At 36.8% G+C, this 27,104-nt stretch overlaps 1 protein-coding gene across 7 annotated transcripts in view; it reads right to left on the reverse strand.

Annotated features, from left to right (window-relative positions):
* LOC150100549 (uncharacterized) overlaps nt 1-27,104 on the reverse strand; it is an 844,187-nt gene that overhangs the window by 413,994 nt on the left and 403,089 nt on the right. For all 7 annotated transcript variants that reach the window (XR_016549159.1, XM_090401348.1, XM_090401347.1 and 4 more), the window contains 2 exons: nt 20,514-20,620; nt 2,828-2,900 (listed from right to left, as the gene is read on the reverse strand). Coding sequence is in view for 6 of the 7 variants with exons in the window: in XM_090401348.1 (XP_090257474.1) it covers nt 2,828-2,900; nt 20,514-20,620 (180 nt within the window). In the remaining variant the exon portion in view is untranslated. The remainder of the gene's footprint in view (nt 1-2,827; nt 2,901-20,513; nt 20,621-27,104) is intronic.

Here is a 27,104-nt window from a genome sequence, read left to right on the forward strand (position 1 = left end):
ATCATCAAATTCCTGCCATGTACCCTCAAGGGGTGTACAGGATATGACAGTACTACATGAAAAAATTACATCATTACTAACTTCCTATCTACAATTTTCCTCCAAATCAGTCTGTTACTTGTCAAGACTCCAACATTATCAGATCTTATATTTCTATCGTCTAAGGCACTTTGTACCATATCAATCCACCTATATCTTGGTCTTCCTCTGGGTCGTTTTCCTGCCAACCTGGCAGAGAACACTTGTTTTGCTAATCTTTCCTCTCCCATTCTATTTAAGTGACCATACCATCTGAGATTAGCTCTGCTAACGCATTCCTGGATGCTGACAATGTCAAGTTCTTTCCTAATATCCTCATTTTTAATATGATATTGCCATTGATGCCATCTGTTCATGCCTCTAATCTTTCTGAGGACTCTCATATCTGCGGTCTCTAGTCTTTGGTCAAGTGTTTTACTTCTGATCCAGCTCTCAGATCCATAAGTTAAAATTGGTTTGAACACAGTCTTGTATAGAGCTAATTTAGTGTTCCGACTAATTTCTTTCTTATTCCATATGAATTTATTCAATTGACTTCCCACGATACCAGCTTTGCTGATTCTGTTGTCTATTTCTATATTTAGTTTACCATCTTCAGCAAAAATTGTGCCCAAGTAGCTGAAATGTTTTACTTGTTCCACAGGTTCTCCATTCACAACACAGTTGACATTTTCAATGATTCTGCCTATTTTCATTGTCTTTGTCTTTTTATTGCTGACCTTCATACCATATCTATTACAACAGCTATTCAATTTAGTCAGAGAATCTTGCAGACTTGTAGCGGATTTATTTAGAAGTATAACATCATCTGCATAAAGCAAAGAGCTGACATTAACATCTCCAATTTTGATATCAGGTTTAATACCACATTCCTTCATAATGTGATCCATATAGATAATGAATAACAGATGGGATAATGTACATCCTTGTCTCACACCAGATTTAACATTAAACCATCTTCCTGTACTTCCTTCAATTCTAACTGCTGACTCACAACTCAAATAAAGACTAATTATTGCTTGATATAATGCCCCATTGACACCATATAACTGCAGCGTATTGAATAGCTTCTCTCTTGGCACCTTGTCATATGCCTTTTCCAAATCGACAAAACTTAAATACAGATCTTTGTTATATTCCCATGCTTTCTCGACTATTTGTCGTAAAGTGAAGATCTGATCCTGACAGCCTCTATTTGGCCTGAATCCAGCTTGTTCTTCACCAAGCTTTTCTTCCACAATTCTTCTCAACCGTTTCTCAAGGGATGATAATAATAATAATAATAATAATAATAATAATAATAATAATAATAATGTACATGACTGAATACACATTACGCTAGCAGGCTCTCATAACTGTTCATGTTGTAGTATATTTTTCAAATGTCAATATTTCTGACATTTCTGTGAGAACTCAACTATTATGATGCTTATGATCATTTATAGTTTTCAGGGAGAGCTACTGAAAATCGTTTTTTTAAAAGCTGATGAGTCACTCAAATGTCCTATGCGAAATTGAACTTGAAAAATATACTACAACAAACTAACCACTCTAACTTCCATGAGGTACACTTCAAATTTAGTAAACAAATAACTGATCTAGTAGTGCCAGTCCATAAAGTAACTGGAGTTGTCATATAATATTACAATTAGTTGCAGTAATCTACATTATTATTCAAAGTTACTGGAGCACTGGTGAAATATAAAGATCAAAATACTAACTCTTCATAAAGTGCAGGCCTACTTTTCAATTGCATCCCAGCATTTAGTTTCACAGGAAATTAACTCTGCAGTCATCAGGTCGAGCAGTAGTGTCGAGCCCACAGTGATGAGACACTGAGATAGAAGTGGTCTTTCATCACATAATTCTGTAATGCAAGAAGAAATTCATCTTCAGGATTTTATCAGATTGTGAGAACAATCTGATAAAATCCAGAAGAGTACATCTGGATTTTATCAGATACATCTCTCTTCATGGAAGCACTTATAAAAACCAGAAAACTAATTTCATATTACATTACAGAATTATGTGAAAAAAAGAAGAAAAAAAAAAGAAAACTAGATATGTTAATGACTTTTTGTGGTCTGACCACATGGTCTTTATCAGATTGTGAAAGTATACCACTCTTCATGGAAGCACTTATAAAAACCAGTAGGTCAATTTCATAGCACAAGAAACACACCCATACCATCATACTTCTAACACTGTGCTTTACAGCAGTAAAGGATGTAGTCCTGCTCATAGCATATGTTAACTGATGAAAACAGTATTGAGATTCATTCACTCAAAGTTCCTCTTTTCCATTATCCAGATCAGGTTTTTCAATTTAAGTATCACTGTGAATGTCACTGAGCATGAAATCCTGTTATCTTAAAGGCTTCAACCTTTAAGCTCAGCTTCATGTGCTATTTTTCAAACTGAACACTGTGCTCAACTGATGTCTCCTTTATATGTATGGATTTTCAAGAAGACCATAGCATTGCATAGCCATTAACTGCATTGTGTTGTGCTGTGCTCCTGCTAGGGTTATAATGTAGTCTCTTTCAGATAAAGAGAAATTTTAAGAGGTGGATTGGGGATCTATAGTATAATAACTGTATCAGCACATGAAGAATGAATTGGTTCAACAAGAAAAGCTATTGCAACAGTATTTTCATACATTTTTCAAAAACAAAATAATGTATATGCAAAACTATATTAACATGCAAATATAGATAAGCATCATAAAAAATTATTTAAAAAAATAATAAATATTCTCTCAAAATTATGTCAGGAAAGTTTAACATACCAGAAATGTTGTAGCAATCAATCTAGAATAGATATTGAGACCAAGAGGACTTGTGGCACCAGGCATTACTTCACTGATGAATTATCAAATCACAAACATAAATAAATAATAAAAAATTATCATTCAATCATAAAAATTATACTCAGTAATTAAAAATTTCCAATTTGCCTTGAAACAAAAGTAAGTGAGTCTTGATTATTTTTGACATGATGAATTCAAATATGAGTTAAAATCTCACCAGTTTTTCAGGAACTAAAATAAAGCATTTCACATAAATCTACAGAACATATATTTCTGAATTTATTTTAAAAAGATTTCCTGCATACCTTCTAGTTATAACTGGCATCAGTAGATTCATATATTAAGAACCAGCAAAAATCAGGAATTTGAAGTTCCACTTGTCTAAGGTTCATCCTTTAGAGAGCAGATTAGGGTTATTAGTTGGAAACGTATTTTGAATGTGAAGTTGTGGTTATATTTCTTTAATACTTTAGCTACCTTTTCTGATGTACCTTAGATATGTGGGATTGGAATAGTAATGCTTTAGTATCATGTGTTCATGGGGGGGGGGAAGAAGTAGGGGTTATATGTAGTATTTTATGTATTTTGAAGAAGCTATAGCCATTGGCCAAAATAGTGTGGCAAAGGTAGTATCTGTAGCAAAAGTTGTGTAACAAAAAAAAACAACTTCGGCTCTATGATTTAGTGTTCTGAAGATACCATGCCATTAGGCTAGATGACAGCGTGATTGTTATTATTATTATTAACATCTGACCACCATGGAGTCAAAGGACTCATCACAGGAGGTTTATATTGGTTTATGGAAAAAGATCATCAAACTGTGCCTTAAACCCATTCACAGTTTCCACACTCACCACATTTTCACAAAATGCATTTCACTCATCAATCACTCTCCATGCAAAGAACCTGCTTCCGACTCCCCAGCTTACACCCTCCTTATACAGCTTCCAGGGATAGCCTACAGTTCTACCCTTGCCTCCCTCTGATTTATGGACCTCCACATTAATTTGGCAATAACCCCTCACCAACTTGTATGTGGCAATCATATCCCCCTCCTCTTCTTCTTCTATTAACAAATCTCTGTATTCAAACCCTGAATGCATTCCACTCGCCAATCATGGAGAGTGGTTAGTGAGTGAAATGTATTGCCTGAGTGTGTTGTGAATGTCGACACATTGAATCATTTTAAGGCATGGTTGGATGAGCACTGTGTGCAATGATGTGCAAATCTCCCACAATGATTCTCTGACTCCATTGAGGTTGGATGTTAATAATAATAATAAAATCTAGATGCAAGACTTTCATGGAGTACAGTTCCACTAATGTGATATATAGTTTGTAATCTTCTCCAAAAAAGATAACCTTGCATTTTGCCACATTCAATTGACAGATATGTCTTATATCACTAGTAAACAACTGGATATCATTATTATTATATAGGTATCTCCATGGAGTCAAAGACTGATTGTGGGAGACTCACAGTAACTATTATTCACACAATACCTATCATATATCTCATTAAACTCATTCACCATAAATAAATAAATTCTATTTCCCCATGTATAAATTCAATTTCCATCTTGCTGTATGCTCTTTCCTTCTTCCAATCTATATCCCCATAGTTAAAGCTATCCATAATAATTGCTTGGCCTGTATTCATTGTGCTAATTTGCTGATACATGGCATCCACATCTTTCTCTGAATTCCTTCCCCTTCTCTCACACCAGATAACTTCTATTTTTGTTGGCTGAAGTTTTTCAGCTATCATTAGTAATATCCCTCCTTCTCCTCCTGTCCTATTCCCTCTGAAAATACAATACTCTTTACATTCTATCCCTGTATCATTTTCTGTCAACTCTGTCTCACTGATGTAAATAATTTTTCCCAAGACAAGCCAATGTCAAAAGCTTTTTCTCCTTCATTTCTGATACTTCTAGCATTCATATACATGCATATCAGCATCCACTTGGATCTACAGTTACCCGTGCATAATGTCATTACCAACTAATTGAAAATCTAGGAAACTGTACCCAGCCAATCACGATCATATCTGCACTCACTCACTCATTTGTTTCTGGCAATAGGCTATATTTTTTTAAAAATTATTTTTATTTTTTATTAAAATAATATATTTTTACAAATAAGGAAAATTTAAAGTAATATTATAGTAAATTTATCGTAATATATAACAAGTTATAATATTAATTATATCTTTATTAAATGAAGAAAAAATCCCACAAAAAGTTGCTCTCATTGGTTTTAATCAGTGTGAGCAATGAGCTTGCATTTCCTTAGAAAGTTTATAACTAGTCGTTTTTAACTTAAGGCACGATTCCAAGTTGGCATCAATAATTTGGCTCCTCAATTTACATTTAATAAAATTCATGTTAGAAAAGAATTGCTCACATAAATATGTAGACCCGAAGATATTGAGAACACCAAATGCAAATTTTTTCAACTCATGATATGAGTCCAGAAGACTATTCCAAGTATTGAAAATCATTGAGTCTGCCTTCTGTAGTTCTTTTATAGCAGTCTGCTTGCGCTGTGAAATCAGTCTCCATTTTTCTTTTTCCAGTTCTTCTATTGCAGTACCAAGACATACAAATTTGGAGCTCCATTAGTCTTTGCTTGTCAAGTCCAGCAATTGTATTTCAAAATTAGCCGTGTCAATATCAAACGGAGAAAAATTTAATTCCTTCACACTGGCATTAAGAGGATTTGTAATAAAAGCTAGAGTTGCTTTATTATTTCTGAATTCCTGAAACCTTCGAAGAAAAGATTCTCTCATGTTTAAAACTGCTGTCTTGAAATAATCTTTGTTAATGAGGGTATTGTTTTCTTGGTGATATTGAGACAAGTTTGGGAACTTAACTAAAGTTCCCCTCTCTAAATCTTCAGCGAACAGAATCAATTTCTTTTCAAATGAAATAACTTCCTCTAGCATTGAAAAAGAAGTATTTCCTTTGCCTTGTAATTTACAATTAAGCTGATTCAGTTGTGATGTAACGTCCACCATAAAGTATTTTTGCAACCACTGATCTTCTGTTAATTCTGGATATTGAACATCCTTGTTGTCGAGGAACAGTTTGATTTCATTTATGCAAGATGCAAAATGCTTTAACATGTCACCTCTGGAAAGCCATCGAATCCTGTTGTACTGGAGAAGATATGAATACTCACTCTCCATTTCATTTGGCAATCTTTAAATTGTCGATGGTTAAGTCCCCTTGCTATAATGGTGTTGGTAATCTTAATTACCAATTCCATAATTTTACCAATTTCTTCTGTAAATGTTTGTGCACAAAGTGCTTCCTGGTGGAGTATACAATGGAAAATAATCACTTAATGATTAATTTTTCCTTTTAAAATTGAAATAAAACCCTTTTTCGCTCCCATCATACTTTTTGCACCATCGGTTGCAATTGGCACAATTTTATTGAGTGGGACATAATTTTTTTCCATGCATTCAAGGACCGGCATTTGCTATGTCCTCTCCACGCGTTTGGCCCTTTAGTAGCAATAATCCCAGAAGTTCTTCTCTCGGACTCTCAGATGATATATACCACACAAAAAGGGAAACTTGGGCTGTGTTCTTGATGTCGCAAGACTCATCTATAGCAATTGATAAAGCTGAAGCTAATTTAATGTTTTCAACTTGTTGGTTCATCACATTTGAGGGCATTGTAACTGTCCTATCTGCTACTGTTTTGGCAGATAATGGTATGTTTTTAAGGTGATAAAGGCAACCTGGCAAGTATTATTATTATTATATTTCATGTGCAACTATTACAATAAAACGTATTACTGGTGAGATTTATTTTTATTATATTTTCGAATTATTGTCATTTATTATTTTGAATAATCACTTAGTTCTTTTTATTTTCTTTTTATATAACGTATTTATATAACGTGTTAAATAAAATATATTGTTTAGGGTGCTTTTCAACATGACTTCGAAGAAAAAACTATGCAAAACAACAGACGAGCATCATGACTTTAAAACTGAATCTTTCGTGTTTATCTCGAACTCAGATGGCCTTCCAACCTGTCTTATTTGCCAACAAAAACTGGCACACAAAAAAAGACAAATTTGGAGAGACACTTCGCTACAAAACATGCCACATTTGCCAGAAAATATCCTGTCAGTGACACGAGAAAGAGAGCAGTTGAAGAACTTCAGAAAAATGTTGAAAAATCAAGTTTGTATTTAATTAGTGGAGAGAGTCTTCCAATGATGGTAATGTTGCAAGCTTCGTAGTGAGTCAGGAGATCACCTAAGAGAGGAAAACCATTCACAGATGGTGAATACATAAAATGTTGTTTTGTTAATGCATTTGAAGAACGTTTTTGGGATTTTAAAAACAATGCAGAGATTTTAAATAAAATTAATGCAGTTTCTGGATGCACGCAGCCAAAAGAGAATACTAAGTTGCAAAAACAGCAAAGCGACACGGACTCCGCTTTCACATTTCGGCATTGCCAACGTTGCCATGCCCAGTAGAGGAAGCTGTGCGCTCACTTATTAATCACTTTGTTGCTCTGCAAATGACCTCAGATGTTGAGACACTCTTAAACCTAATCCTCATTAGTCACTTTGTTTGGCTGCCCTGCCTATCATGTGCTTAACCATCCTCTCCACTCCCTCTGTACACCCCTCTCCACACTCGCTTTCCCCTCCCTGACATCGTGCATCTTAGTGCTACGATGTTTTGCGAGACCTATAAAACAAATGAAATCACCATTATGTGAATAAAATCCTTTAAAAATTTTATAAATGAAACTATGATAGTTTTATTTTCATTTTCAATTTTACTTCAGAGCCACATGTACGTACCCAAAGAGCTGCATGTGGCTCGCAAGCCGCAGTTTGCCGACCCTGGGCTAGACCCATGTTTGATTGCATCCCCCTAATATTTCTAGCCCTGAATTTGCACTTCCAAATTCTCACAGAACACCACTTTCTTTGTGTTGTTCTCACAAAATGGTGTTTTGCACACCATTCCTCCTGCATAATTTTCTCACTGACCTATTAGCAACCACGGCCCTTCTTCTAAATTCTGTTCTATCATACAGAGACAGCAGACTCACCATCTTTACTTTCTCCCTCTCATCTCTCATTGCATATTTCAAATCATTCGTGCCTATTTAAACAATGAATTCTTTCACCGCTCCCCACTGCAAAATAATAGTTTCCCTAACAGCCTTGACCTTCACACCAGGAAACATGCTTTCATCACATATTTCCCCTTAAATATTGCTCCTTAGATTTTCTCCTTTTAAATCATTTTCTGTATAATTAATGTAATATATAATGCAAATTAAATAGCAGAAGCCTAAGTACATAACCCTGTGGCCCATCACAGTCACCTGCCTTTTCCTGGGTTCCACTTCTTCTCCATAAGCCAACCTCTTATGAGAACTTATGATAACGTAAAAATTTGGAAATTTTTTATTAAAAAAATCATCACACATATTTTACTTATTTTTTATAAACCTGTAACATAAACTTAATATGCTTAATAAACTACGTGTTGTTGTTATTATTATTATGTGACACCTCCAAGGAGTCCAAAGAGTCATCGAAGGAGGGCACCTATTCTACAGTTCTTTATCTCCACCACTCAATCCACCAACTACACTGAATTACATCATCTACTCCAACGGTATCTAATACCCACTGCCACCACCACTACTAGTATTTTCACAGACAATCACAAACATCCATGCATATGGTGGGATTCAAACCCACAGCCTTTTGGATGTAGAGCGGACATGCTAACCACTCAGCCAACCAGGCTGGTTATATACTTAATTTGTTCATATTCCAAAAATTATTATTATTATTATTACTATCCAGGCCTCCATGGAGTCAAAAGACTCATCGCAGGGGGTCAATTTTAGGAAACACAAAGTTTATCATACCACTCCTTGAACACATTGACCATTCTTGCTCCAACCACTCTCTCAGGCAATGTATTCCAAGGTTCAATCACCCTCTATGCAAAGAAACCACTCCTCACTCTAATGAGCACAGCCTCCTTTCATAACTTCCAGAGATGGCCCCTTGTCATTGCTCCTTCCAGCCGTTCCACCAAGTGAAAGAAGAACTCTTCAATGTCTAACCTGTAACTGCCTCTCAACAGTTTAAAAGTCTCGATCATATCATCTCTCCTTCTTCTATCCACCAAATTCTGCAATCCACACTCCCTCAGTCAATCCTCATAACTCATATTGTACAGTCCTGAAGCCATCTTTGTTATCCGTATCTGTACGCTTTCCACAGTCAATTTATCCCCTTCAAATCCTGGGCACCAAATCTGAGAACAATAGTCCAAGTGTGGTCTGATCAGGGTCTTATACAACGGAATGATAACTCTTTTATCTCTGCAGGTCAGCATCCTTCTCAGTATTGCAGCAATCCTCTGAGTTACCCTCACTACCTTTGCAATATGCTCCCTGAATTTCAGTTTTGTATCAATCATCACCCCCCAGATCTTATCTCCCGTAACCTACATCAGTACAGCTCCTCCAATCGAGTATGCATCCTCCCATCGATGGATCCCAAACCTCAAAATTCACATTTTGCTGCATTGAGCCCCCCCCCCCCAATTCATTTGCCCATCTGTCTAGTTTATTCAAATCCTCTTGCAGGGCTGACACATCTGCACTATTACTGATAACCCTTCCCAGCATCACATCATCTGCAAACAACTGAATGTCCTCTTCCATTGCAAATATCACTGATATAGAGGTTGAACAATACAGCTCCCAGTACTGATCCCTGTAGCACCCCACTTGTAACCTTCTGCTTGCTTGATATTGCCCCACCATACACAACTCTCTGATACCTATCAGTCAGCCATTGCTGAATCCATTTGACTAACCCGATATTTAAATCCATGTGCTGCAACTTCATATCAGCTTATCATGTGGCACCCTGTCAAATGCCTTTCCCTCATCAACTGCTCTTGTCACTTTATTATAAAAGGCAATCATATTAAAGCAAGAGTGCTCCTTAACAAATCCATGTTGATTCTCACAGAACATCACCCTCATCTGCCCAGTGCTGTATATAGTCCCTCACTAATTTCTCCAAGAACTTAACTACTGATGACACACAAATAGGCCTATAATTAGACACTCCCAGTCTGCTACTGCCCTTATGCAGCAGCACTATCTTACCTTCCTTCCATTCCTGGCCACCTTTCTCACAGCCAGACTGTTATTGAAAAGCCAGGTCAACGGAGCTGTCAGTTCTTTAGCACAAAATCTCAAAGCCCATGGTGAAATACCATTCAGTCCAACAGCTTTACTGGTATCCAGAGTACTCAGTATTTGAAACACACTCTTCTCTAAACCCTGAACTTCCCTTATCCCTCTAGTATTAAAACCTTCTCTAGGATGAAATACTCCAATAAAGTGCTCATTGAACAACTCCACTATTTCCTCTGCATCAGTCACTCTATTCCTATTTTTATCCCACAATGTCATTCTTCCAGAATCATTTCTTGGCCTACTGACCACACAGCTAAAAAATTCCTTGGATTTTTTTGGATCTTAGTGCCAATCTCTTCTCATATTCCAGTTTTGCCTTCCTCAACATTCTGGTCACTCTCCTGGCCTGTGTCTTATATTCTTTGTGTATCTGTCCTCCATCCTCTCCTTATATCTCTTCCATAATCTCTTTTTCAACTGCAGTTTCTGTTTGATATCGTTTGTCATCCAAACGATATCAAACAGAAACCAAACTGCGACCGCTTCTTCACCCGTGGAATACAGCTTACTATTGCTGCTAACAAATGTCATTAAATCTCATCAAATGTCATATTATAAAGTAGCAATATCAGTAAATAATTTTTAGTTTCTTTTCATGGCCTTTAAATATTAATTTTTCCTGCTAGTAAAGCATGAAAGTGCTGACACTTTTTTTTAAAATATATATATATATATATAAAAGCACTGGTAGCACATAAGAAATCATCAAGAGCTATCTGAAGGAAGCAATATTAGGCTGTACACTCAACAAGAAGATAAATCAGTTCAGAAGTTAGATGGATGGGTAGTATCATTAAACAGGAGATTGCAAATAAAAAAAAAATGTTGTGGATGGTATACATATAAGAAAAAAGGTGATCAGCATACTCACAAACAGTAGTGCAAACCGCAGAAACGAAAGTAAAGGAAATCCCAAAAGAGTTCTTTCACTATGAGGCAAGTGAAAGAAGAATAACTATGGAAAAACAAATTTAATGAGTTGTAGGCAAAATTTTGTCTACAACTAAAACTATTTTGTCTTCTTCTTCTGATGACAGAAGAAGAAGACAAAATAGTTGAGTTAACGAGCGGCCATTTTGCAAAGATCTGTCATCCAAGTGACGGCAGTGCTCTGACATGGATTGATGCAAGAAGAGAAGTTGATAAATGAAAAATATTTAGGATATTGCAGAATCTCAATGCAGATATGGTCATGGGATTAGATGAGATATTAGCTCATGTATTTGATCTCTTGGGGGCACGTGATGGTGGGACTACGTTTGAAGAGCTGCGAAAGATAAGTTATTTAGTTTAAAAAAAATAGCATTATCAGTTAATAATTGTGCTAGAATTATATTATATTGCAGAGTTAATCTGTTTAGCATAAAAAGTTGTTTTAATTGGTGTTAAAAATTAGTATTTTGATAAAATACATACGTACAAAATTGAGTTTTTTCTGTTATTAATTTTGTATTTTATATTAAATATGTCTACTCACGGTATACCTCTTTTAAAACTTAAGATACATACGCAGCATAGCACATGGTACCAATGAGTAGAAAGGTAATGGCATCCAAATCATTGCTGTCTTTGTTGAATAAATTTAACCCAAGGGAGTTCATTCAGTGTAACGTCTGCAGGAAGTATGCTTTTCCGAGAGCGGCTGGTTCGATAATGATGGTGGTGGGAAAATGTGCCGAAAGTGTCAAGAATGCAAGGATTTGAAGTGTGTCTCAGGTAGAAAGATTGATGTAATAGATGAAAGCCATAATGTGATAGAAAATAGTGATATGATAGAAATTTGAGATGTAGTGCCAGATAGCATTGAGAGCAGTGTTGAGGGTGAGAGTGAAAGAGAGAGAGAGTGAAAGTACAGAGCATGAGAATGGGTTGAGTGATAAAAAAATGAAGAGTTAGTTGCAATGAGGGAGATCACACGGTTGCGTGCAGTGATACATAGGGCGAAGCGACAGCTGGAGTGATTACAAAATTGTTTACCAAGTGCATCAGCTAACAGAAAGAAGAGAATGTGTGATAAGAAAAATGAGAGCATGATCGAGAGTGAAAGGAAAATGAAAGAGCGAGTGTTGTACGGTGATTCACTAGTAAGAAATGTAATAGATGAGAGTTCGATAAAATCATACTTACCTGGTGCGAAAATTAAGGATGTAAGTGAGGCTATTAGAGCACAAAAGCAGAGGGTGAAAGAAATGATAGTAGTGGCAGGAACAAATAGTTTAAAAGGTGAAAAATTTGCTATTATAGAGGACCTGAAGAAATTACTAGAGGCAGCAAAAGAAAAGAGTGAGAAAGTTAAGATAGTGAGTCTGTTGCCGTGGTATGACAGACAAGTGTTGAGAAGGAGGGCCATAATTGCAAATGACTTTATGTGCAGGTCATGAAGTGAAAGTGGATGTGCAGAATCAGGGAAACTAGAGCTATTATGGGGGGAGGGATATGCAGACATCAGTTAGGCAGTTGAGTGTAAGATGTCTATAATATGCCTGAGCTAGTACATAGGACAAAAAATCAGAATGGAATAGTTAGTATAAGGCATCAAGATAGTGGTGGGACTAATGGGCTTCTGCACTTCATGTATACTAATGCCAGGAGTATTAGGAACAAGAAGGAAGAATTTTTGGCCTTAGTTGGCTCTTCCTGGCCAAAGGTTATTGGCATTAGTGAGACATGGCTGACAGAAGATGATATAGTTAGTGGGATAGAATGTGAATGGTATAGTGTGTTCAGGAGGGACAGAGAGAAAAGAATGGGGGGGGGAGTGTTATTGATGATAGCTGATGAACTGCAGCCAAGGAAAATTAAAGTTGAACTGCAGGATAGTGAAGAGAGCACATTTTAGGCTATTTGGTGTGAGACTGGACTAGTAGAACAAAATATACAGTTGCATGCTGCTATAGACCATGTGACGGAATAGATGGTGAAGACAGTAAAAATAGACAAATAGATGCAATGAGTGGAAGGAGGGAAATAATTATTATGGGGGATTTCAACTATGGTGACACTGATTGGAAGGAGGAGAGGACACATGGGAGGAAGGAATTGGATTTTATGCAATGTTATTAAGGGATAACTACCTGAGACAGCATGTAATGGAATATACTAGGGGTTCGAGAGTGCTTGACCTAGTAATCATCTGAGAATTTGACCATAATGAATATAACCATGTTGCCACCAATTGGTGAGAGTGATCATAAGATCTCGACCTGGGAGGTGGCTAAATGTGTGGAATTTTCAATTAAGAAAGGGAACATGTGGAATTACCGGGCTGGTAAGTATGACAAGCTTAGGAGATTGCTTGGTTCAGTGCCATGGCATGTAAAACTGCAAGGGCTGGAGGTTGATAGTGCATGGGAAACGGTAAAGGAGTGTTTGAAGGAGGTAACGGCTGACTATATATATATATATATCTAGAGTCCGGATAGTAAATCAAGTAGGGGTTATAAGGATGAATAACACCACTAAGCTTGAGCTGAAAAAAAAGAAACAACTGTGGAGGGAATTTAAGGAGAAAGGTGACCTGCAGGTCCATGAACAGCATAAAGCACAGGCTAGAAGGGTAATGAGTGTGATGAGAAAAGCAAAAGCAGATTATGAAAGGAAATTAGCCACGCAAGCTAAAGAGAATCCCAAAAAGTTTTTTCGATATGTTGCAAGTAAAAGAAAAAAATGCATACGGTAGAATGATTTTAAGGAATGCCGATGGTAGGGAGGTAACTGAATCAGTTGATATAGTGAAATTACTGAGCAAGCAGTTTGCAGGAGTATATCATCCCAGGTGGTGATATTGCAGGAATGAAAGAACCAATAGCTTATATGGGAATTCAGGTGAACGAAATGGAGGTGAATAGTACATTACAAAACCTTAATGTGAATACATCTGTGGGATTGGATGGTATACCAGCTTGGATCTTACGTGAAGTGGCTAAAGAATTGTCAGTGCCCTTGATCATTTTGCTTATTTTGAGTCTCAGGTCTCGGTTAGTCCAGAGGGGTGGAAAGAGGGGAAAGTAGTTCCACTGCATAAATGTTCCAAGACTGCTGTTGCAAATTATTGACCGATCAGCATTTCAGGAGTCGTTGTCAAGGTTTTGGAGAAAGTAGTCAAGAGAAAAATACAGGAATGGATAGATGAAAATGGGATACTGTATGGGGGACAGCATGGTTTTGTGAAGGGTAGATCATGCCTCAGTAACTTGCTCACGTTTTATGACACAGTGATGGCTGAACCGGATAAGGGTAATGGGTTTACAGTGATACTGCTGGACCTTGTTAAATCCTTTGACAGGATACCACATGGAATTCTAATCACTAAACTACAACATATGGGGATGGATATAGGGTTGGTGAGATGGATAGGAGGGTGGTTGATGGAGAGATATCAGAGAGTAGTTTATTCAGGAGTAGAGTCCAAAAGATGGCCTGTGACTAGTGGTGTGCCACAGAGTTCTGTTCTTGAACACTACTATGTAATTTTTTCATTAACGATATAGGAAAGGATCTGAGAGGAACTGTTCATTTGTTTGCTGATGATGCAAAGTAAGGTAGAGCAATAGTGAATGCACATGATGTCAAAATTTTGCAGGATGATTTGGATAGATTGGAGGACTGGGCTAAGGAGAATGGATGTCAATTTAATGTGGCAAAGTATAAGGTTATGCATTTTGGGGTGAAAAGATTAGCAGCAGTATACCACATTGGAACTGTACTCCAGGAGATTGATGAGGCCAGAGATTTGGGAGTGTTGGTGGATAGGTAGTTGAAGTTTAGGGGGGCACATTGCAAAAGTGGCTAAATCAGCTCACCAAATCACTTGGTTACTGAAGAATAGTTTGACGAGCAGAGACAAGCAAGTTATTGTTCCTCTGTATCGAGCCTTGATAAGACCCCATCTTGACTACTGTGCCAGGGTTTCTTCTTAATGGAGAGGATCCAGAGGCAAGTGACCAAGATGACAGCAGGTCTATGGAATGAATGAGAACAGGTTGAAGATTTGTGGGTGCAGAAATTGGTTGATAGGGTCAAAAGGGGTGATATGATTGAGACATTCAAATTACTGAAGGGTTTCTATAAGATTAATTCAGAGGATATTTTTCAGAACAGGACTGGTGGTGGGAGGACTAGGGGGCCATCCATGGAAACTGGGCAAGAATGTGGTTATCAAGGGTGTTAGAACTAAGTTTTTTACTTGGAGAGTGGTGAATGAGTAGAGTAAGCTGCCAGAGTCTGTTGTGGGTCCATGATGACTGTGAATGAGTTCAAGGCAAAGTATGATAGATACTGTGTGGATGTTGAATAGTTGTTCTTGACATGATGTTTAAGGCCTCCCTTGATGAGTCTAAGGACTCCTTGGAGTTGCCCATAATAAAAATAATAATTACAAGGATATAGAAAGGAATTGACATTGCCTCTGACTACGCTGGTTAACTTAAGCCTCAGCTCTGGTAAAGTCCAAGAGAGTGGTTGGAGGGCAAAATAGTTCCATTGCATAAAGGAGACTCCAAGACTGCTGCAACATATTATAGACCACTCGGTATCTTTGGAGTGGTGGTAAACACATTGAAAATTGCTTCAAAGACAGAATTCCGGAATGATGCTTTATAGAGGTGGAGAGATTAGCATGGCTCTGTGAAAGGAAAGTCATAGTAATTTACTCACTTTTTCAAAGAGAGTGATGACCAAGTTGGATAGAGGGAATGGCTACACAATGTTGTATTTTTTGCTATGCTGCTATATTTTGCAAAGGCATCTGACAGGGGAATACATGGAAGTCTGTTGTACAAATTGGAATAAATGAGGATAGATATGAAGCTGATGATATGGATATGAGGGTGGCTAATAATTAATCAAGGCAATGTAGAGACGATGATTTAAATAGGCTGAAAGTATAGGCAAAAGAAAATGGATGCTAGTTTAATGTGTTAAGCGCAAATTTATGCATTGTGGGATGTAAAGATTATAAGCTGGATATGCTTATGGAAATGTACTCCAGGAAATAGATAAAGCTAGAGATTGGTGTTGGTAGATAGACAGTCAAAGTTCAGAGAGTATATTGCTAAGGTGGCCAAGGCAGCTCACAGGAATACTTGGCTATTGAACTATTAAACAACACACTAACAAGCAGTTAGTGTGTTGTTTAATAGTTATGGATTCTTATTTGGTTTTAAGTCTTGAGAAAGCCTTGATATGGGCACATCTGGATTACGAGCTCAACTCTGGTCACATCTGGATTACGAGCTCAACTCTGGTCACCTGGGGTTTCTCGGTGATGAGGACGTAATGGAGAGGATTCAGAGGTGAGCAAGATGGTGAGTCATCTGTGGAATCCGTTCTGTGATAAAAGATTAAATGTATGTGGGTTGCAAAAGTTGGTTGATAGGTGGAAAGAGGGGATATAATAGAAACATTTAAGTTACTAAAAGAGCTTTATAGGATTGATGCAGAGGAAATTTTTAGCACTCGGCTAGAGAGAGCAGAACAAGAGATCATCCCTGGAAATTGAATAAGAGTGTGGTTAGCAAGGGGGTGAGGAATAGAGTTTCACTTGGAGAATAGTGAATGGTTGGTTGGTTGACAGAGTCTGTTGTGAGTACTTTGCCAGTCAATGTATTCAAGAATAAGTACAATAGATATTGTTTGGATAGTGTGGGTCTCCTGTGATGAGTCTTTGGAGTCCATGGAGGTTCTCGTGTAATAATAATAATGATAAATATCCACCACTGAGATAATGTAACATGCAGGTGACTAACTTCTTAACAACTTGAAAGCAATAACTGAATAATTGAAAGCAAAAAAAAAAAAAAAGCTACTGGTACAAATTTGCTAAATTGGAATAATATCACAATATGTAAAGGTTATGTTGTAGTAAGTTACATTGAAGCTAATAAAATATGAAGAGTACAATAAAGAAGTAAAAATTAACTAGACATATAATTTCTTTCAAAATTAATGGAGGAATGGAAGTTGTTTAATAAACATTAAGGTTCCCCATAGTTTTGAAAAACCTTACATATGGAGTGCAATCATTTTTTTTATGTTGCTCCCACCCACAAAAGATTTATTTGTAAACCTATAGTAGATTTGTACTGTGAGCAGGCTAAGGTTTTTTTCCTTTTATTTTATTGGTTATATATATATATATTTTATATTTTTTACCTAATTTTTACATAGTCCAGCAACTGCTCTAGAGATCAAACATGAAACTTTTTCAAGCCAATTCAGGTCTCCAATAAGTGGGATGGTGTTCTCATGAGAGAAATGAAATTCATCTCCCACCCAAAGACAATCACAAACATCCATGCCCATAGCAAGATTCAAACCTAAAGCCTGTTAGTTGGATATGCTAACTACTCTGCTAAAAAGGCTGGCAATTTTATTTATAACAGGCTAATTTCTTAGGACCTTGCAAGTTTCTCCAAAGTGTCTATCAAAATGGAAGCAAATTTAACAATTTTGTCTTCTTAAAAATTCTGTGAGCAGGATCATCAGTAGTGCAGATGACCAATTTTAATTTGTTCATCCTAAGGACACAAACATAGTCCAGGAATTCATGGAAGTGAATTAGCTGTTCCCTGTTGTCAAAGTAAGGAATATCATAAAAGAAAGTACTCCATAAGTCTGGAGAGCAGAATAGGGACATAGAATAAGTAAAATAAACTTTTTGGACTACCATGAAGGTAGGTTGCAAACTATATTTCTTTGGGTAGTCTAACCTTGTGTTCTAAAGTACCTTTGATAATGAAAAATAGTGACCATAAATAAGCCATTTAGGAGATGATGAAGAAAATTTCCCTATTAAACAACTTCATTAAGGTATGGTTGTAACCAAATGGTTACAGCCATACCTCTGGTCACCTGCTTAATAAACTTAATAAACGAATGGACAGGGCTATCCATTCAGCCATGAGATCATGGCTCCGACTGTCACCTGACACCCCTATTGCATATTTCCATGCAAGGGTGAAGGGCGGGCTCGGGGTTCCATCACTTAGATGGCTGATCCCACGCCTGTCCAGAATTGCGAAGTTAGAACTATCTTCTTCCCCTATCTGCAGAGAGGCTTTCTATAGCCCATTAATACAAGAAGAATATAGGCAGGCTAAAGGCTGGTCCCATTATCAAGGTACCTTAATTGAGTCAGCACCTGCAGAACACAAGAGATGGGCATCTCTGCTGCACTGTTCTGTTGATGGTGCTTCTTTAAAAGAGCAATATCTGGTGCCTCCCCAGCATGATTGGGTAAGGGATGGCACCACACTCCTCCCTGGGTTTGAGTATATTGACCTTATCAGGACGAGGATCAATGCCCTTCCCACTCGAGCCCGCACAGCTCAATGAGGTAGTGGTGATTCAAACTGTAGAGCTGGATGACACTACAGTGAAACATTGTCTCATATAGCCCAGTGTTGCTTCTGCACCCATGGGGTCCACGTGCAGTCATGACTGGTCTCCATTCTGAAAACCACTTTAAGAACAAAGGTTGGGAGACCGCGGTGGAACCACATTATAGGACCTCCGCAGGTTTGCATAAGCCAGACTTAGTGATTAAAAGAGGTAGAGACATTTGGGTAACTGATGCCCAGGTGGTGGGAACAGAGCACCCACTAACCTATAGACATAATAATAAGGTAAACTAAAAATAGCCAAGATCTAGTTAGTGAGATACGGGAGAAGCATGGGGAAACTCCAAGGTTTACCAGCGTCACCATCTCTTTACATGGCATATGGAGCGCAGATAGCTCTAAGGACTTAAAATAGCTTGGGCTTATGCAGAAGGATATAAAAGTTCTTTCCTTGAGGGCCCTACAGAGCACACTGGTGGCAAGGTGTTGCCACCAGAGAATGACCACAATGATAACTAGAACAGGCATAAAGTAAAACACTTGTAAAGGCTTAAGCCTATATCAAGTCTAGATGTGATGTAAGAGTAGTACTGCTCATGACCAGTACAAAAGATTAATAAAAAAATAACAAGTGGTGTACCACAAGGATCAGTGCTTGGTCCACTGTTATTCACTCTGTACATTAATGATATTGGGAAGGATTTGAAAAGCGACATACAGCTATTTGCTGATGATGCAAAGATAGGTATGGTAATCAGGAATGCTGCTGATATGCAGTACTTGCAGAATGATTTGAGTAGGCTGGAATTGTGGGCATGGGAAAATGGGTGTCAGTTCAATGTCAGTAAATGTAAAGTCATTTACTTTGGCATGATTAGATATCCAATGTCGTATTATATTGGTGGGATTATGCTAGAAGAAACTGATGAGGAAAGGATCTTGAAGTGTTAATAGATAGGAAGTTGAAGTTCAGGGACCATGTGGCAAAGACTGCAAATACAACTCAAAAGATAATAGCAATGCTGAAACGAACATTCACATGTAAAGATAAGGATGTCATTTTGCCTCTTTATAAGGCCTTGATAAGACCTCACTTGGGCTATTGTGTGCAGGTCTGGTCTCCTGGTTTCCAGTGTGATTCTGATATAGGAGATAAGGATATCATTTTGCCTCTTTATAAGGCCTTGATAAGACCTCACTTGGGCTATTGTGTGCAGGTCTGGTCTCCTGGTTTCCATTGTGATTCTGATATAGGAGAGAGTACAAAGGAGAGTGTTAAAAATGATATCAGGATTGTAAAAAACTGATTATGAAAACAGATTGAGAATTGTAGACTGCAGATACTAGCAAACAGGAGAAAAAGGGGTGATATGATTGAGACTTACAAATTTCTGAAAGGATCATACAGGATTTCAATGGATGGAATTTTTCAATTTATGGAGTGTGGGGAAAGGATAAGAGGGCATCCTTGGAAGCTGAGAATGAAGGCTGCTAAGGAGGAGAGGGATAGATTTTTCTCTCAGAGGGTGGTGCATGATTGGAATGGATTGCCATTGGATGTTGTGGGTGCAAGCAGTGTGAATGAATTCAAGAATAAGTATGATAGCTGGTGTGTAGTATGTGGCCTCCCTCAATGAGTCTCTGACTTCCTAGAGGTCTGTCTTAATAATAATTAATAATATTTCCATAGTGCAGTTGAAAGAATGAAGTGTTATGTGTCCTCTGGTTGGAAATGACCTTGATTTGAATCTCATCACAGCATGAAGATCATTAAAATCTGCAGCTAGCAATACATGCTAGTATAAACTGTCTTGTACTGTACAGTGTTTTTAATCCAGCAAGCAGCAAAGCAAGTCTTTGACTGCACAGACAAAATATATATGAGTAGAATGAGGAACTGTGTTTTGCAATGAGTATTTAATGGACACCATGGAGATAGAAAATATAATAATAATAAGTGATAATAAAATGATTGCATTAAACAGCATGACTGAGCATGAAGAGAAGGAAAGAGAAAAAGAGAGAGAGAGTCTATTTTTTTCTCTTACCCAAGGTTAGCTTTGGTTAAATACTCATCTTCTTGCCGAATAAAAGTATCAAATTCATGTTTGATTTCAAACTCTGTCTCCTGATCAATAGATGTTATTGGCCTAGCCTACATACATATAGAGGAAATAAAAAAGCATTTATACAAAATTATATATATATCCTAAAAAGTTCTTATAAACACCTAGAATAAAAATAATATTAAAGCAACTGATATAACCACAAGAAAGAACCTATGAGGATATAAGAATATATGAAAATAAGTTACCTTCATAACTCTGCTACTAGTATGTTCTTTCTTGTTATATCAGTTACTTTAATAATCATTTTGTTCTAGGTGTTTATCAGAAGTTTCCAGACCCCCACCCTTGTATATTAATTAGAAAAAATTATCAACAGCACTTTAAACATTTAAAATATGAATGATAATTTAAGTGGATATACCTATCAATATACAGACATGATAACTCATTTAAAAATGATACAAATGTCTGTGGTATAGAGAATAACATACATTGCAGACATTTTTTAGCAACTTTATTAAACTAAGATTAACATTTATTTAACAGTTAAGAAAAAAAACATCAAGAATATATCTGCTACTAAGAAAACCAAAATAATGAATTTTGATGAGAATGGTATCACTTCACTCATGTAATATGCTAGAGAAAGACAAAAATCCTCCATAACAGCAGCTTATTGATTTACAGCTAGTACAAAAATATTTTTATGTTATATTTTATTTATTTATTTACTTTATTATTTTTTAACAGTGACCTAATCTTAACAGGAATGATTGCCTTCCTTTGTCAAAAAATTGGTAAATTATTTTGCTAAACTTGCACCACCACCATGATTATATGCAAATAACTCTACTGAGTTCTGTAACTTTTATGTGAATTCCATGAATTTGCTCTTGACCAACAGAAGAAGTTGGTCAAGAGCAAAATACAGGAATGGATAGATGAAAATGGGATATTGTATGGGAGGTAACATGGTTTTGTGATGGGTAGGTGGGGTCTCAGTAACTTGCTACTTGCTCATGCTTTATAATACAGTGACAGTTGAGTTGGATAAAGGTAAAGGGTTTACAACGAAACGGCTGGACTTTGCAAAGGCCTTTGTCAGGATACCACATGGAATTCTAATCAGCAAACTGCAGCACATGGGAATGAATATAGGGTTAGTGAGGTGGATATGAGGGTGGTTGATGAGGAGATATCAGAAAGTAGTTTATTCAGGAGTAGAATCCAAAAGAAGGATTGTGACTAGTGGCATGCTGCAGGGTTCTGTTCTAGGACCGCTACTGTTTAATTTGTACATTAATGATACAGGAAAGGATCTGAGTGGAACTGTTTAGTTCTTTGCCGATGATGCAAAGTTGGGTGGAGCAATAGAATACATATGATGTCAAAATTTTGCAGGATGATTTGGATAGATTGGTCGACTGGGAAAAGGAGAATGGATATCAGTTTAATGTGGCAAAGTGTAAGGGTATGCATTTTAGGATGAAAAGATTACCAGCTGAATACCACATTGGTAGAACTGTACTCCAAAAATTGATGAAGCCAGAGACTTGGGAGTGTTAGTGAATAAGGAGTTAAAGTTTACGGTGCACGTAGCTATGTGCCCGATAAACTTTAACTATGCGTCCACTTTAGCCACTTTTTTACTGAAGAATACTTTGATGAGAAGAAACAAGCAGGTTATTGGTCTTCTTTATCGAGTCTTGATAAAACCTCATCTTGACTGGGTGCCAGAGTTTCTTGGTGATGAGGCGGAGGTGGAGAGGATCCAGAGGTGAATGACCAAGATGGCAGCAGATTTATTGAATGAACCTTACGAGAAGAGTTTAAAGATTTGTGGGTTACAGAAACTGGTTGAAAGGCAGAAAAGTGATGATATGATTGAGACATACAAATCACTAACGGGTTTTGACAAGATTAATTCAGAGGAAAGTTTTCAGAACAGGTCTGGTAGTGGGAGAACTAGGGCAATCCATAGAAACTGAGTACGAGTGCATTTAGCAAGGGTGTTAAGAACTAAGTTTTTTGCTTGGAGGCTAGTGAATGAGTGGAATAGGTTGCAAGAGTCTGTTGTGAGTGCCATGACTGTGAATGAGTTCAAATCAAAGTATGAAAAATACTGTGCAAATGTTTGATAGTTCTTGAAATTATGTTTAGGGCCAATGGACTTCATGGAGTAGCCAATAATAATAATAATAATAATACTCTCTTTTCCCATCCTCTGTACAAACTGCAGAGGATGTTACCCTCTAAAAAAAAGGGAGGGTAACCAGTGGCATGCCCAGGGTTCTGTTTCAGGGTCCCTGCTGTTTAATTTGTAAATGATATATCTTGTGGGCTCACTGGGATCTTCAGTTGTTTGCTGATTATGCAAAGTAGGGGAGAATTATAAGTAGCATTGCTGATGATAATTCCCTTCAGGAAGATTTGAATAGACTTTAATAGACTTGGACAAAGAAGTGGATTTGTAGTTTTAATATTGATATTTTTTTTATGTTGTTCCCACCTATGAAATGTGATTTCCAACCTATAGTACATTTTGTACAGTGCATAGGTAAAGGATTTTTATTATCAGTTTCATATACTTTTTTGTATTTTTTCTTTTTTTTTTTCACATAGTCCAGAAACTAGCGACAAAACGTGGAACTTTTTTCAACCCACTTCAGGCCTCCTGTGAGTGGGGTGGTAGTCTCACAGTGAACTTCATCTCCTACCTAAAGACAATCACAAACATCCATGTCCACAGTGGGATTTGAACCTGCAACCTGCTGGTTGGAAAGTAGATATGCTAACCACTCTGCCAACACTGTACTGCAGAATGAGATTTGAGATTCGGGAGTGATGGTTGAAAGTTTAGAGGACATATTGCAAGTGTTGCAATGACTATATATACTATACATCATAGTATCATTATGATAACAATTATACTAACATGTAGGGATAAGGTGGTGATTGTGCCACTGTATAAAGCACTGGTCAGATGACACTTGAACTACTGTGCTCATATTTATTCACCTGGTTTTCAATTTGATGTTGAAACATTGAAGTGGATCCAGAGATTAGTGACCAAGACAAAATCAGGACTCTAGAATATTGGCTATGGAGAGAGAGAGAGAGAGAGAGAGAGAGAGATCAAAGGAATGTGGATTGCAGAGTTTGGTGGATATTAGGTGTTTAACAGAGATGTTTAAGTTAGAATACAGACGTTTAAGTTAGTTAGGGGATTTTATTGGATTAATCTAGAAGGGATTATAAAAAGAGTATAAGATGAGAGGAGAAGGAACCGAGGCCATCCCTGAAAGTTATGTAAGAGTGGTGAGGATGGGGGTGTTAGGAGAGTAGATTTTTTTACATGGAGAATTGTGAGTGAATGGAATGCATTACCAGAATATGTTGTTAATGAAGGGGATGTTAAGGATTTTAAGATTCAGTATGATAAATATATTGTCAGTTGAATGAACCTCCCATAATGACTGCCGACTTCATGAAGTGAGTAATAATATCTGTTATATTTGTTAAATACTGTTTTTATTTCTTTATTTTTCATGAGAAGTAAAGCTAGTCCATATTAATTAGTTTAATCTAACTGCATACCATAGTGGGATCAGCTTTTTTTCTGTATATAAGTATGTATATACTCCTAGGCATGGATGTTTGTGATTGTCTTCTGCCTTCATACATATCTACATTCATTCATACAAATGAATAAACACTCTCTCAAGATGGAGTGGGTCACCATGGAAGAAGTAGACCCAACTCTCCTGCAATGGGAGAGGCCTTTACCCCAGCAATGGGAAAAAAGTTACAAGCTGAAAAAAAAAAAAAAAAACTCTGGGGCTGGATGTTTGCTGATGATCATGTATTTTGTCTTGTTGATGTTTATATTTATTCCCATTCTTTAGCTTTCTATGTATACTCTGTCAATGAGTTTTTGGAGATCCATAATATTATCTGCAATTAGCACGGTGTCATCTGCATATCATAGGTTGTTAACAATCTTTCCATTTATTGTGATTCCCTCTGGACATTCTTCCAATGCTTTTTTAAAGATTACCTCTGCATATATGTTGAACAGGAGTGGTGAGAGCACACATCCTTGTCTCACTCCTCTTTTGATGTTAATATCACTGGTGGTAATGTTGTCTAATTGAACGGTAGCTGACTGATTCCAATACAGATTTGTTATTAGTCTTATGTCTTGTTCGTCTAGCCTTATTTGTTGAAAGATTTCTATTAAGTTAGTGTGTCTGACTTTGTCGAATGCTTTTACAAAATCTATGAAACACATAAAGACAGATTTCTGTTTTTCTATGCATTTTTGTATCAATATTTGGGTACAGAAAAGGGCCTCTCTAGTACCAAAACCATTCCGAAAGCCGAATTGTGTTTCACTTAGAGTTTCTTCGCTTTTTCTATAAATGCGATTCTGAATTACTTTCAAAAATATTTTTAATGTTTGGCTCAATAGACTAAAAAGTCGGAAGTCGCTACAGGAATTCGCTTTGGATTTCTTTGGGATAGTGATAAATGTAGATTTGAGCCAATCTGATGGAAATTCATCACTTTCATATATTTTATTAAATAGTTTTTCAAGAAGTTGGATGTTATCTGGTTCCATTAATTTTAAAAATTAATTCTGTTTGCACACCATCTGGCCCACTGGCTTTTCCTGTTTTACTTGATCTTATAGCATTCTCTATTTCACATTTCATGATTGCTGGTCCTTGAATGTTATCTTTTATATTTATAGGCTTCTGTCTAGTATCATTGAAAAGTTCTGTTACATATTTTATCCAAATCTGTGCTTTACAACATTACAACAGATTAACATAGAAGAAAATAAAAGAGTGGAATCTCTTTGGAATAGCTTAAAGAATGCCATCATAACAACAAGTACTGAAGAAGTAGGTTATGTGAATAATGTAAAAAAACATGAATGAATGACAAATAAGATTCTCTCTCTTACTGATACAATGTAAAAAACATATCGTTTGGTTCTTTTATTTTATGTGTTATCAATTAAATCTTATAATTAATTCTTGTTCAGCTTCATCTTTGAAAAATCTGCTAATTTTGTTATTTACTTATATGTTATGTTTTGCCCCTTGTCTAATCTTAATCCTTGGTAGTACTTCAAACTTATGGCAGCTACTAATATATTGCTCGAATGTGCGAAACTCTGATAACAAAGACAGCGCCTCGGGCTAAAGCCAGATTCTTGGTTAGATTACTAGTGCTCAATCTGATTAAAAATTTTGGAAATTTCTTTGTTTACGCTGCGCCACCAAAATTTACAGGATAAGAGAATTTTCTTTATCCAAGATTAAAACAATCAGTATGGCACACAATCCTTAATTCTCTATCTTATTCCTATACTATAATCATATATGTTTCTCACTTTGCAGTTGTGACTATATCAAAATACATACGCATAAGTTCTGTTTATGAGCAGTGCATTGAATTTAGTGATCAGGCAAGTTATTTGTTTGACAAGAAAAGAATTTATTCATTACTAAGAAAAAGAGATATACAATTGTCATTCAATAAATTCAACTGAGTCTAGCATATAGGGTCTATTAAGCAACTCGATATAATATATACACTCCTGTCCCTTAAATAATCTTGAACTTTTTTTCAGGGACCACGTGCCTAGAAACTTACCCCTTAAGACTTTAGCTTATTTTAGATTATCATCACATAAAACTCAGGTTCAGGAATTATCTATTAACATCAGATTCTAGTATTATACTTTATAACTTAGCTATGATCTCTAGCACAGAGTAATTGATCTCATGTAATGGTATAATTCCTAAAGTCCTGCATTACTACATAAAGTATAATTCCAGTTAATTTTCATTCACCATCACAAAATTTACTAATTTTCTTCCTACTAGACAAATGGAAAGTTCTTACTTGGTAGTCAAGTCGGGATCTCTCTGGCTTTTACTTGTGAACATCTTTTGAATTCCTGTGGCTCGTAATTTCCCATCAGTTTCTTCCTAGATGAGTTTCTTTTGCTGCTACGTTCCTCTGGCCTTTGCTTCTTGTATGTAGGTCTGGGAATATGGTCACGATTCATTGCCTATGATCCTTGTAAAGCTCAGCTGCTGTTGTCCGACCTCGTATTTCCGCATAATCTCTTCGGGTTACGTTGAATTCCGATGTACAGAGTCCTAAATCTCACGTCGGACTACTTGACCACATAACTGCACTCGGACAGTTATGTGGTCAAGTAGTTCTGACCATACTGGAACATCGACTCTCCAGAAACAACAGGAAAAAAAAGCCCTTTTTCGGCGTCGTAAATCTCTATATATCCGGCTCCGATGACCTTCCTGTTCTTACAACATCATCCACTTGGCACCTCGATACTCTGCACCAGATACCATTGCTTGTCGTTGAATTTCCATGGGAAACCCCTACGCAACGTTGACCTTTGCGTTCGTATTAGCCTCAGGTCACTAATTAATCCTCTTATTTTGTCTGGAACTTCAGCTTGACCTTGGTATACTTATGCACAATTCACCACATATACAATTTCTATTTTTCTCATACAAAACACTCAGT

The sequence above is a fragment of the Typopeltis vanoorti genome, chromosome 12, assembly GCF_054136105.1.
Source record: "Typopeltis vanoorti isolate ZY-2024b chromosome 12, IOZ_Tvanoo_1.0, whole genome shotgun sequence".
Taxonomy (NCBI): domain Eukaryota; kingdom Metazoa; phylum Arthropoda; class Arachnida; order Uropygi; family Thelyphonidae; genus Typopeltis; species Typopeltis vanoorti.